Genomic DNA, 15,673 nt, shown 5'->3' on the forward strand with positions numbered 1-15,673 from the left:
GTAAAAAGGTTTGAAAGGTGTAACAGGAGGAGAACCTCGCAGTTGCACTATACTATGCTACTGTAGTGGTTGTATCTGTCACTCATTTTCGAAAGAGAACCAGTTCCCTACTTTCAGGAATCACCTTCAGCGGCGCTGGATGATTTTCCAATACCTATTCTATTTAGGCCACGTTGTTGAAAGCATAACTTACGAGGAAAATATATTTAACTGCTGTATGAAGTGAAACTACAGAAAACAGTTTATTGGTACACCCCTTTTTTCTCCAACACTTGTAAACATTACGGGGAACAGATATAACCTATAAATAAATATCCGATTCGAGTACTAATTCCAGATCAAACTCGTGCGGCACAAAAAACACAGATGTGAAAAGGGGGAAGACTATTATGACCAAAAAACATCAAGCAACTAACAAACCAATTAATTTCACTCGGGGGGGACGGAGTGGGAGGAAGGGCACTGTATGTGACCTCGTTTAATTCAGTTCATTATTGAAGCTCTACGGCGAGAACGCCACTGGCAGCAGGGAGCTTTGCTCTTTCAGCTGAATAATAAACTTCGCGGTCGGTTTCGGAAACCTCGAGCCGTTTCTTTCTTCGGTATAACCAATTGCAGGCCTTTCATGCAGGATGCTCTTGGTGCCTCGTACAATCCTCATGCTCTTTTTTATACGGCAAAGGTCACAGTCTCTGTTCTCTGTTCAAGATTTAAGCGTCATCGAGATCCAAATTTTTTAATACTACATAAATGTCAGGGGAAGTTTTGCTGACTGGCATTTTATTTTAGATTGTGACTTTGTTTGAAGGGAGATATCATTGCGTTGTAAGGTGTGTCCACTAAGTACACATACACACACACATACAAACATACATACATACATACATATATACATACATATCTTCTTCTTCTTCTTCTTCTTCTTCCCAGCTTGTTCCCATTTTTATATGGGGTCGCATGCATACATATATGTATGTATATATATATATATATATATATATATATATATATATATATATATATATATATATATATATATATATATATACATATATATATATATATATGTATATTATATATATATACATATAGTATATATATATATATATACAGTAAAGTTCGTTGACAGCAAATTCCAGGGGACTGTCGTCTGCAATTTGCCATAGGCATCATTCGTTATATTATATACTTGAAATGACCAGATGACCTCCCTTGTTTTGATACAGAATGAAATCCAGATGATAAAGTATCGATCCTTTTAAGTGTATCAATATTTCTAATCCATTTCAATAACTCTCGTATTTTAATGTTTATAATAAAATTAAAATTATCCCTTCGTTACAACAGGTATTTTTTACCAATAAAACTGTCACAGGGACGTACAAAATAGTTCGTTATATACCTGATTTCGTAATAAAGAATTTGTTGCATACCCACAATTTTAAGTTCATTTATTTGAATTGGGACCGGGGAATTCACTTTCATTCGTTATAAGCCTGAATTCGCTACAAGTCTGTACGTTATTAATGAACTCTACTATGTATTATAATATATATATATATATATATATATATATATATATATATATATATATATATATATATATATATATATATATATATATATATAGACAGATAGATAGATAAGCAGATATATGTGATATTCTAATACACAAGTGTTTATATATACATAAATACATATAATATATACATATATATATATATATATATATATATATATGTGTGTATGTATGTATATATATTGTATATATAACTAAGGCCGAACTAATTTGAATTAATTTAACTCACTATAAAAGTTATTATATACTTATCAGCATTAATTATGAATTAGAGTAACACCTTAAATTCCATCTCAGTTGTGAAACTGAAATGTCGTCAAGAACAGATGAAGTCTTCTTCCTATCCACTGAATTTGATTTGCAACTAAAATCATTTGAATAAGGAATCACTGTCGTTCTCCCTACACAGAGGGCTAATAACAACAGCTACCCAGTGGCCCTACCAAGGGCGGGTCCGAGGAAAACGAGAAATGGGAGCAAGATGGAAGTGTGGGGCTTTTAACGCCAAATGAGAAGACGGTTATTTGGGAAAATGGCAGCAGTTATGAGTTAAGAGACCTCCAAGACCTGGCCGTCGAGGGAAAGAAACACTCTCTGAACCAAACACTTCATTGACAACTGACTTTGCAACAGAGCTTTTCATTTAAAAAATTTAAATGTCATAATAAAGTAATTATATTTAAAGATTACTCAAAAAATTATAAAAAGTTCTTAAAATATAAAACCAAGCCAAAACCGCTAAAGAAAATTCTCTTTTCTCTAGAAAACAATAAAGTTAAAGGTATGTTATGTTCAGAGAGCTCCCCAACCTCTCTCTCTCTCTCTCTCTCTCTCTCTCTCTCTCTCTCTCTCTCTCTCTCTCTCTCTCTCAGGAAATTTTCCTTGCAATGACAGCAGGTGTTTATGACTGCTAAAGCTTTCTGATATACTGTGAAACGCCACGTGAATACAGAGAGAGAGAGAGAGAGAGAGAGAGAGAGAGAGAGAGAGAGAGAGAGAGAGAGAGAGAGAGCAAAATATTTAAATATATATATATATATATATATATATATATATATATATATATATATATATATATATATATATATATATATATATATATATATATATATATATATATATATATATATACATACATACATACATACATACATATATATATTTATACATAAACTAGTAAAAATGGTAAAGATTTATAGCATGAAAGAATGTAGATATCCTGCAAATCTCAGAAAGAAACAAGCACATAAACAACGAACGTATGAGGGAAACAGCTTTAGCAACTTACGACATACAGAACAACGGAACAGGGTTGATGATTGCTTTTATAAGATTTAGGCTGCTAGAGGGACAGGACCCCATGGACGAGATGCATAAGAAGTCATCACCAGGAAAAGGTCCATATTATACAAGTTCATATATAGAAACCAGCAGCCTCCAGAGGAGAAATAAACATATATCTGCCTATTGTGAGCAGATAAAAACAAATCTACAGAAACAGTCAATAACAGGGGAATGGCATTGCATAGGAGCTTTATGGCAGAGACAGGCAGAAAGAAGTACGTCATTGCAATGATGATACGCATTGCCACAGTCAAACAAATGAACCCAAGAATACATTTCCAAGAGTGATGAGTGTAAACAGGAGGATAGTACAATTAGAAAACATGAAAAATTCGGAAGTAAGGGGTTAGAGCTAAGGACCTGTCCACGACAAAAGAGATGTGAATGAATCAAAATAAAGAGAAGCGTATTTGCATACAACACTTGCTACAAAGTTAAAAGAATCGCGGTACTCTACCAAGCATAAGGAAGATAAGAACTCACTGTTGATGATACTTCAGCAATTATTGCTTAAACGGGTTACCGAATGGAAGTGTTCTTTAGAAAACCCGAAAAGAAATGACAACTGAACAAAACGACCGTGAAAGTTACCGACGACCTCCTTACGGGTACAACACCCAACATGTCGCTGAGGAAGACTATTAGTTTTTTTTGTCCTGCCTCGTTACCATCATTGTTGTTGTTCTGATTCTCTTTTATATATGACGTTGCCTCTATTGTTACAATTTCCATCATTTCGCAAGCAGTAAAAACACTCGCAATCTTTCCAGCTTTGCAATCACTCTTCCACCTGTTAGTTTTACCAAATATATCGCCAAAACTTTCCCCAAAGTTGTAATTGCTAATTTTGTCGTTGTTGCTATTCCTGTGGTCATCACCCTTACTGCTATTAATCTTATTTACTCCGCCATGGTTTCTCTGTTTTCGGTTCGGTTTGCTTATCCGGAAGGATTGCGTAAAAACTAATAAAGCATATTTCGCCTCACCTAAATAAACAACTGTACGAAGCATCCATCGGTACGAGATTATTTACTTGCTGCTGTGAGGCTCTGGTGGATGAATGATCTTAAAAAAACAAAAAATCCTGACAGCGGGTAATGCTAATCCACATTTATCAGCATTCAGTGCAGACTGTATAGTTATTGGCCTCAGAATTCGCCGTTATCCAGGAGACCATAATAACAGGAGGAAGGATATATGGCAATAGCAGACTTAAAAAGTATTATAGAATTAACCCTCGCCCTCCATCAAATACTTTGAATATTATATCAACCCGCTGGAATAAAAGCTGAAATCTGCCAGATGTAAGCCATTAGCAACTGAGGATTGAAGCGTCAGCAGAGATCTAGAATGCTGTACTTTTGGAAAGAGAGCGAAACAATAGAAAAAGACTCATTGCACAAATGGTTCAATCGAGATGATCCAACTCTACAAAGATTACACAAATAAACTCAAACTAGTGTACAATATATATATATATATATATATATATATGTGTGTGTGTGTGTGTGTGTGTGTGTGTGTGTATGTATGTATGTATGTATGTATGTATGTATGTATGTATGTATGTATGTATGTATGTATGTATGTATGTATCTTTTCCACTTTTTTCGTCCTCCTTGTCAGCTTGCCTTGTGCTACCAGTATGGGTAGGTTGGTGTTAATAAGTAAATGTTGTATATACTCCTTACATTACGTATACAAGCATTATTTATTTTTAATCCCTTTTTCAGCCTGGAAAATGTGTCAAGCGATACGATACGTCGGCTTTTTAATAAACGGATATAAACAGAATGCCTTTCCATGAACTTCAAATTGTTTACTGCCTGAGCGCCTGCTCCTGCCCTTGGATACACATGTACACATATTCTGATGGCGAGTGGTGTATCAGGGAGTGTGAAGCAAAGAGAGATGTCGCCATGGTTTCGTAATATCTTAATGGACTGAGCAAACGTGAGGGATAAGGAAATGGGTTGCATATGGCTGGTGAAACTACAGATGTTCGATGATACAGTGATGGTGATGAACCACTGTAAAAACGAGAGAAAGTGTTATCAGTAAGTTGAAAGTGGATGTGAGCGAGAGGAAGGTTATGAAGGTTAATGGCAAATGGGAAGATAGAACGGCAAATGGGAAGATAGAACAATCACATATTGCACAGTTGCTAGAAGAATGGAAGCAGATGATTGGCATTAAATGTGATGGGAATAGGTAAGATGACAGATGAGGCGAGTTTCAGAGTAGGTGAACGAAGAAAGGTAGCATGATATAAAAAAAAAAAAGGCTGTGGAAAGAGGAGTGCCAATGGAAACCAAAGTTGGAACGTATGAAGGGCCTGATGAGCCAACTCTCCAATATGGACGTGATGTTTGGATGCTGAAGACAAGTGAAGGAGAACCGCTGAATTATATACAGTACCATACAGGAAATAAAGGGATTAAAGGGTGGGGGAGATGTGGAGATAGGTAGTTGTAAAATGGCCAGTGTAGGTGAAAGCCTACTGTAGATTAAAGCCATTAGGGGTGGTCTAATCCTATGGAGAGACTGAAGGACAACAGGATGGGGAAGAGTGCGTATAGTTTAGAAATGTTGGGAGAAAGTGCTCTACAGTACATATTGCAAGTAAAAGGAGTTCAACGCACTGCTGCTGAGCTTTCTGTGCAGGTGCATGGAGAGTCCCTATCTTTGTTAGCTTTCTGGAAAGGGGGTCCATAATCGATTCAGTAAGTAAAGCATTGTCAATGACAACATAGGGCCATTTATATATATATATTATATATATATATATATATATATATATATATATATATATATATATATATATATATATATATATATAAAATGCATAAAATGCATGTACGTATGAGTTTCTACATAAAACTTATATCGCACAGAGCTGCTTGCTGGACAGCGAGGCGAAAGTCAGCAAAGGCAGCTGACCGAGCTAGAGTGCAAAGAGTATATATGTCGACATGAACCTTTTTTTCACAGATCCTTTTAATTCATATTTCCTACTGTTGTTGCAGTTTTTCCTCGCCCAGCGTTTGGAAGCAATTTCCTGTTTGAATATATGGAAATACGCTGCGTTTTATGCATGGTAATTATATGTCGTTTAACTGTCGGTCAAACTGGAAATCATATGGGTATATATGCATGTACTTATAAATAGAGAACCTATCTATTAATAAAACAACAGAGGAAATGAAAGGGGGGCGGCAGAAAGCCCACCCTATTTATTCTATGTGGTGCATGCACTTTTTCCCAAGGGCTTCTCTTAACAAATAATTTTAACCAGAATCTCAAGCTTGCAGTTTGCAACGTATTCCCGTATATGCCAACCAGCAAATGTCAGAGCATTTTCCGTCAGCAATCTGTTCAGTAAAGTAAGTCACCACCATGTCATATATGTTTGTATGTATTCAGTGGAGGCATGTCTTTCTATCCAGTTACCAAGTCCATTTTCAGATGAATCAATTCATAAGGTGCCCTGGAACTCGTATGAGCGTTGGACTAACGTTATACATTGCTACTGTAGGCCTGTCGAAGGTAAGGAGAGGCTCCTCTTTACCTTGGGCCTACCTAGATATGAGGTTATCAGTCGAGAAACATGCCAGGCGCCATCCTGGGTCAAAGTATTTTTTAACTTAATTTATTATTGGCATGTTTCTCGACTGAAAAGCTCATATCAACCTGACACACTGCGTGCACATATAGACATACATACACTGAATGTAATTCTATGTAAAAGAAAAAAAAATGGACATCAGGAATAGCAATTAGGGCTACTGCCTCACCAAACAGAGTGCCAGGCGAGGAAAGGTTGAAAGGTGAAAGTCATAGGGGTATCAAATTCTGGGGCCACCCCATCCAAGGGGAAATGGAGCATCATACAAATATACATACATATCTACATAAATTCATCCACCCACATATGTGTATATATACAGTACACACATATATATATGTGTGTGTAAGTCAATACACTACAAAGGTGTTGTAGATCCAGGAAGACGGGAAGATGGAGCGTTTAAAATCAAAACAGGTAATGTATTTATGACGCTTTTCACATGTGGCTCCTGTTTGGCGTTCATGAGTCCCTGTGTAACCAGATACATAAGATATATTGTAGCCACAACGACCTCTTTAATTCTCGATTTTTTTCATAAACAAAGCACTGATTCTGAAATGACAACAATACCCAAAATGTGTGAAAAAACTTGTAAGTTACTAGGTATTTACATATATATATTATATATATGTACAGTATGTATATATATATATATATATTATATATATATATATATATATATATATATATATATATATATATACATACATATAAAGTTAAGTATATCTTAGTTTAACCAGACCACTGAGCTGATTAACAGCTCTCCTTGGGCTGGCCCGAAGGATTAGATTTATTCTTACGTGGCTAAGAACCAATTGGTTACCTAGCAACGGGACCTACAGCTTATTGTGGAATCCGAACCACATTATAGCGAGAAATGAATTTCTATCACCAGAAACAAATTCCTCTTGTTTTTCACTGGCCGGTCGGAGATTCGAACTCGCGACCAACAGAGCGGTAGCTGAGAACGGAACCCGCTCACCCAGCCAGAAACTATATATATATATATATATATATATATATATATATATATATATATATATATATATATATATATATATATATATATATATATATGATAGATATAAACAGATCGTGCAAGGAAGAAAGAATCTCTTATGGATTAACTTAACAAAAAACCACAAGGAAAAGTTGACTCCAACAGCATTAACATGATTAAACAAAATTCTTTGCGAAACGAATATAGGGAATCACCATGCAATCCTACAAATATCAAAGATCCCGTTCTTCTTTTAAGCCAGCAATTACCCCTAAAGGTCACGAATCCGGGACCAATAATTACGCTCGGAAACTTTCGGTAAAGTAAATTCGACGAACAATTCCGTTATCTGACTTTTAATTAAACACAAAGAACTTCTCACATGAAAAGAGGCCTCTGTTCATGTGTCTGTAAAAAACATGAACATTATTATCAACGTTAAACAATAAGCAAACTCCTACATAAACAAAAACGAATAAAAAAATGCCACCTGGTCCAAAAGTGAAAAAGCACCCGGAAGACAAGAAGAGACAAACACATAGCAACAAGGACAGGAAACAAAAATTCTGTCCTGCCCGGAACAAAATAAGCCTCGATGCCACCAATCTGAATTCTTTGATTGTTGTGGTTTCCTACATCGGCGTTGAATCAGCGCCGTTGCAAACAAATTGAAGCAGACTTGCTAATGGGAAAAGTCTCCCGTTGACTTTCATGTTTGGGGCATTCCTGCTAAAGCCTCGATCAAATGCAAAAAAATCCTCGCTTGAATAATGCACGGACGCCAATGCGCGCCTGTCGTTATGCAGTCAAACTGGGCGGAATGGGAATCTTTCATCGACAGGAGAGAGAGAGAGAGAGAGAGAGAGAGAGAGAGAGAGAGAGAGAGAGAGAGAGAGAGAGAGAGAGAAATTGTTTTACTCGACAAGTCTCAAATCCATACAAATAAGATTCTTTGCAACCAATCTCTAACTTGAAGGATTTAAAAGATCCATTGTCGTTTGAGAGACACCCCCTTTCCTCTCTCTCTCTCTCTCTCTCTCTCTCTCTCTCTCTCTCTCTCTCTCTCTCTCTCTCTCTCTCTATTCTTGGCATCGCTTTTAACAGAGAAAGCTTTTGATCTTGAATATCAATAATGTTCTTCATTACTGATTTGAGAGCGAAAAGCTTTCAATTGGTATATTTACCTGTGATATTGAGGGGCCTCTTTCGACCCCTTTTAGGCAACGCCGATCAAGACTAATTAAGAGTCGTACACACATAAACACACACACACACACCTGATCCGACTGATGGAGACTAGATCAATCAAACGTAAACTTGACTCGACGCTGGATTAAAGAATACGAACGACAGACTATAAAAAAAAGATAGAGAATATCACAACTTTTGCAGATTTTTCCATGTTTAGCAATAATGTGGAAGTGTTGGAATACAGAAGCTTTTTTTAATTCGAAATCTGTGTAAATGTTTAGGTACATATATAACGGTCTACAAGCCAATGACCATTATAATTAAAAACAGCTAACATAATTTCTCGACATCACTTCAAAGTAATATAAACACAGCTCCTACGAAATGAAATACATCAACACTTAATCACACAGTCTAAATCAGATTCTCTCTCTCTCTCTCTCTCTCAATTAATGTATGCCAGCCTCACCCTTCTCACTCCACACTAAATGAAATAAATTACAACTGGTTTGTTCGTCTTCAGTTCATTAATTTCACTCGTAAAAACTTAAAAAAAAAAGAGCAAAATAAATAATAACGACACTACACCAAACAGCTAAAACTATGCTGCCATTTCAGTTACACGAGAGAGTAATGAAAATCGTATTATCATGGATCTGTGCGCTCTTGGCAATTCAACTTTTTGATGTGGAGGAGGCGAGAATGCCATAACGCTGCTTTTATTCATGAAGGCTCTCTGATTAGATGACAAATCTGTCGTGAAATGGGAAAGGCTTCCTCGAACTTATTACATTTAGATGCAAAAGCCAAATAAAATCAACCTATATATGTATATTCATGCATTTGTGTTGTCTGTAAAATACATAGCATTGTACATAGTAAGTGTTTGCGTGCACCGTGTATTTGCTATGTTATACGTCTGCCTCATCCAGCTATTGATCTGCAATATACAATTTACATCAAACGATTGCGTCGCAGCAAACAGAAAAGCAATATAAAAATCATAATCACAATCATTATCTGTATGGCATTAACATTATGCGAAAAATAATCGCAGGCAAAAATAGCAAATAAGCTCATCATGGACCCTAACCCATATTCTTGCAAGGCTCTTTAGTTTTTACTTATTTATTTCTCAACAAGTTTCCCCATAACAGAAGTGCAAGAACATATTAGGATAATATACGAACAAACTTCTGTCTTCTCAAGATAATAAACGATCCCTTACCGAAAACTTTATTAAAGGACTGGAATATTAATTAACAGGTGATGAACGCCGACAACGCCAGGAATGAAGCTCAGAGAAAAAGAAGCTACAACACAAGATAGTATAAGCCGTGCGTGGACTCTTCCGATATACATTAAACGACACTTATCTAAACGGTACTTTTCTGTCACACACATAACAGAGAAAGAGTTTCATATTCTCTCCCTCTCTCTCTCTCTCCACTCCAACAGTCTACCAACACACAGGTACATAATTCACTGCTTGGGTCAATACAGTGTTTGAGGAAAGGTGCCGATCTCATTCTTTCCTACTACACACACAGATTTTCAAAGCAGGTTAATTACATTTAATAACTTCACTGCGCGAAGTGGGCTTAAAGGTGGATGAGGAATATAGATCTTCTCAGATAGCGTGGCTCGAAAGTTAACAGCAAAGTTAAAAAGAAATAATTATATATTAAAAATAAAAAAAATAAAAATTCTAGTACAATGAGTATAGGTGCGTAAACAGAAAATAATAAAATATATACCATACACATACAAAAACAGTTTGCTAAAGCACTCTATACTCAATCGTTTATACGTTTGCTTAACCGTTATTTGTTTTTTCAAAGTCGCGTTTACTCATCCCGGTGACAGTAGAACAGTCAGCTTCAGCGCTAATACATCTTCCATTCTTACCTACTGTTCGTGTATGTTTTATATATATATATATATATATATATATATATATATATATATATATATATATATATATATATATATATATATATATATATATATATATATATATATACGTTTGCTTAACTGTTATTTGTTTTTTCAAAGTCGCGTTTACTCATCCCGGTGACAGTAGAACAGTCAGCTTCAGCGCTAATATATCTTCCATTCTTACCTACTGTTCGTGTATGTTTATATATATATATATATATATATATATATATATATATATATATATATATATATATATATATATATATATATATAATATATGTATATTATATATATTATGTATTATTTATGCAAATGTGTGGGTATGTGGCTGAGTGTGTGCAAAGCTTTTACAGATAATGTGCCAGAAAGGAAACCATTTACCATGATTTCAGAAATTCAGACTCTGCTTCTGGCGCGCGTATCTACTATAATAAAAGCATAAAACCTCCGTAGACATCCAGTATAACGGGCACGAACATACACACTCTCACATATAATAATAATAATAATAATAATAATAATAATAATAATAATAATAATAATAATAATAATAATAATAATAATATCCTTTATTTCAGCTCAGGGCCATATACATGGAATATACAAATTACAATACACACAATCTAGATACATAAGATAACATGATAAAAATAATAATCATAATAATGGTAATGTAATTATATGGAGAATAATAGTAAAAAAAAATATATAAAATGATAACAATTAAAAATACAGACTGCAGACGATTGATTTCCAGCTGCGGATCTTAGGTGGTTGCAGAAGTCAAGTTTATATATATATTATATATATATATATATATATATATATATATATATATATATATATATATTACTTTTTACCCTTTGGAAAGGGTGGGAAATGCCCGAAGTGATCGGGATACTAGTTTCTCACAAAGTGTTTGGGAGTGAGGTTGCTAGCCCAACGTCATTTTTGACCCCAACAAACGCTGATACTCATTTACCGCTTGCAAGGCTGGTGGGCTGAGCGATACGCCACATTGCCCACATGGCTGGTTACCAAAACACACATACATACGCATGTATACATACATACATACAAACATACATACATATATATGTTTCGCATTCCATTATTCCTGCAACTTATCTATCACATCATATATGTCAGGCTATCCAGACAGCAATAATACACATTCATTGAAGTAAAAACTTTAAAAAAAATCTATAACAATAAAAACCATCACATAGCGTGAACAGTATTAAACATGAGCTGATACCCAATAAAATCACCTTCTAATAAAAGAATTATCAATCTTAAAAGCAGACCAGAACCAAATAATAATGTCTGAAGGTTTTCAATTCCCGTAAAATTTCCAAATAAAAGACAGCCTGGACCTTAAAAAGAAACTAAAACTAAAAAAAAAGATAAGCCCTTAAAGATGACCGTATGTTTACAACAAAAGCAAAATGGTGGGGAAAAAAGAAAAATAAATAACAAAAGACGGAGTATTTTGTTTGGGAGAAGAGCGCGGAAGGATTTTTACTAAGGAGAATTCACGTAACATGAAAAGGCATTACTTTCTGAATACGCAAGCCTTGGGCTCTAGCCACCATAAGATCTGTACACCACATCCGGGAGAACTTAAATCTGAGATAATAACAATAATAATAATAATAATAATAATAATAATAATAATAATAATAATAATAATAATAATAATAATAACATCTAAATTTCAGTAATAGGTGAGATAAAGGTATGACTGCTATAATAATAATAATAATAATAATAATAATAATAATAATAATAATAATAAAATATAATAATAATAATAATAAATATAATAATAATAATAATAACAATAATAATAATAATAATAATAAAAATAATAAAACTTGAACTCTAAACCCAGGAGGAGTTTTTGCAAAATATATAAACAAAAATTAGTAAAAATATCATTAGTAATAAGAGATACCAACAACAATCATAACATAAACTATAATTGTAGTGTGAAAACAGATTTGAATACCAACAATCTTCACGTTAATATTTAATAAAAAATATTTAATCACAATTAAATAAAAATAGGAATGCCCAAAATATTACCTGCAAATAGTAAGCTAATCGTGATAACAAAACTAATATAATTCTCTTTACAGTAATGAAAAAATTCATACTGCTCTTAATTTCAATAGTCTTACTTAAAATAATAAGCAAATCCTCAATAATTAATTGATGAGAACCACAATAACTTGAGAATAATTACAACAGTAATAGAGAAGGCCATCAAATATTCACGCTACAATTGTAAAAATAGAGAGAGAGAGAGAGAGAGAGAGAGAGAGAGAGAGAGAGAGAGAGAGAGAGAGAGAGAGAGAGAATAATGTTTACCAAAGCAGAAACATTCAGAAAGACTCGTAGAAATTTAATTTTGTTTCCTTTTGCTTACAACAAGCTTACAATGTGATTACTGGGGAAATCCATTACATTGTATTCTTATTCAAACAACATCGATTGTTATTAACGTTTATTAATTCAAAATGTATATATAAATTTATACATATATATAATGTATACAATATATTTATATATGTTTATATATTCATGTATTTATTTATATGTATATATGAATAAATTAATAAATAAATAAATAAATAGACATAAATATACAGACACACAGACACACATATATATATATATATATATATATATATATACATACACACATATATATATATATATATATATATATATATATATATATATATATATATATATATAATCTATATATATATATATATAATATATACATATCTATATATATATATATAATCTTAACAAACAACACATCTGTAGTGTGCACAGAAATTAAATATATACTGCCACTTCATTATTTATATATATATATATATATATATATATATATATATATATATATATATATATATATATATATGTGTGTGTGTGTGTGTGTGTGTGTGTGTGTGTGTGTGTGTGTGTGTGTGTGTGTACATTAATCTTTGGACATGAATTGTAAACCTAAATATTCGACGAACACATTTAGCACTGTAGATCAACCAAGCAGGAAATTTCTGTTCCTGTATAATGCACCCCATATTCAAGTTCGTTGTTTCTAGTATCTGTATTGTGGCATATCTAAGCAGTCAATATTATAATCACTGCAATACTACATATTCCCTTGGCTTTCACTTTAATTTAAAAGTAGGCCTAGTCCTCTGCTAGCAAACTTGGGCCTACCTAGACATGTATTGCGAGCTGCACTGTATAATTAGGCCTATACAAAGCCAAAAAAATGTGCTGGAAAAAGTAATCCATAGACCGTTAATAATCTATACAAGTCGAAAAATCACTGGTTTGCTAAAAAATTTTTTTTACATCCCCACCGCTGCCTGGTATCCATTAGTCCCATCTCCACCGTCGAATGACATCACTGAGTTGCAACATCATTAGTAATAAAATTATCCAAGCTCACGATCTCTTGAATTAAGTCTCTTCATACGCACTGGTCGTTACATCGTCTCGGAAAATAATTTTCAAGGACAAAAGCCAGTCAGCCGTAGGGTATTATTTGCCGATTGGTAAATATGAAAGCTTCTCGGTCCACCTTAGTTTACCTGTTTGAATGAGAGACTGGCCGACGCCTGTGACGCATAAACGAACGCACGAAATCTAAAATGGACCTAGCTGTATGACTTTAATTAGACTTTTGCGCAGTTCAAGTCGCCTCCACTTGGTACGTTAAACGCATTATTTATATACTGAACTAATATGGTTTTCAAAAACCAAGTAAAATGTCAAGAAAGGAGAGTTGAAGTTACACAAAGGCTTACGTGTGGCAGGATGTAAACATCCAGGTAGCGAGGAACCCCCTTGTGGGAGTGGCCCACGAAGAGACATCTTACCTCATCATTTTTTACACTTTCCAAAGCTTTACTGTAAGTACAAATTATCATTCTATTCTAACAGTAAAACATGAACGATTTCTCCCACTGCATCTGGGATCACGTGTTGACCATGTTGCGTGCGAACCGCCCAAAACTAATGAAAGTCGATAAAAAACCGTACACAAGTTTGAAACACCTGAGTCTAGAAACATCACCTGCGCTAACTTCGCATTCCACGAGGTAATAGTTAATCCCCCAACGCATAGAGCCAATCGAACCTACATTTATGGAGAAACTTTAAAACTTTTCGTATGTTAAGTTATATAAAAGTTCTAACTCACCTGTGGCTAAGATGGAGAGAAATACTAAGGCCCTCATTTCCGAGCGTACGTGGTTGCTGTGTAACACGTAAGACAACACGATCGCAACTGAGAAAGAGAGTGGACCGACATGTCTATCCAACCCACCGAGGAGTCTCCCGCTCGATGACGTCACTTCACGCTCCTCCCACCGCGGGTCATGTGACGTCAGGTGACCAATCAAATGAGAGTACGGAGGAAATACGGTACTCGCGCACGGGCAGAGAGGTGTTTTGATGACTGCAGGACTTTGACTTTTTGGAAAATAAACTTAGTTTCCCTATAACTATGTACTTCCTTTCCATTGCATTTCTGAGTTGTTTTTCTCCTGGGAAAGTTTAAAGAAGGCGGCAAGCCAAATTAGAGCCGTGAAGTGGCATGTGACGGCCATGTCACTAGGTAAGAAAAACATTCCCATTCAAGAGCTCTGAACTATTTGATAATTATTGCTCTTTGTGAATGTTAAAATGTCATTTTAAGAAACAGCTAAAATTCCTAATTGAATGATCTCAAGACCTTCGATTATTTACAAAGACTTGAGTTTATATTTGAAAACCGTAAGGGAATTTATATTTCCTGATATTTTATCTCATGGGATTTCGATATTTACAAATTTAATAACGCAGTCTTAAATCTCCTTTTACATAGTAATGGAGCGTAATTTCACGCATGGCTAATATTTACACACACACACACACACACACACACACACATATATATATATATATATATATATATATATAT

At 34.3% G+C, this 15,673-nt stretch overlaps 1 protein-coding gene across 1 annotated transcript in view; it reads right to left on the reverse strand.

Annotated features, from left to right (window-relative positions):
- Positions 1-15,046, reverse strand: part of Lac (Lachesin) — a 396,064-nt gene extending 381,018 nt beyond the window's left edge. Inside the window, 1 exon segment of the mRNA XM_067083750.1 lies at positions 14,912-15,046. Within this exon segment, the coding sequence (XP_066939851.1) occupies positions 14,912-14,948 (37 nt within the window). The 5' untranslated portion in view covers positions 14,949-15,046.
- Between the last annotated feature and the right edge of the window lie 627 nt (positions 15,047-15,673).

Source organism: Macrobrachium rosenbergii, chromosome 41, assembly GCF_040412425.1.
Source record: "Macrobrachium rosenbergii isolate ZJJX-2024 chromosome 41, ASM4041242v1, whole genome shotgun sequence".
NCBI lineage: Eukaryota > Metazoa > Arthropoda > Malacostraca > Decapoda > Palaemonidae > Macrobrachium > Macrobrachium rosenbergii.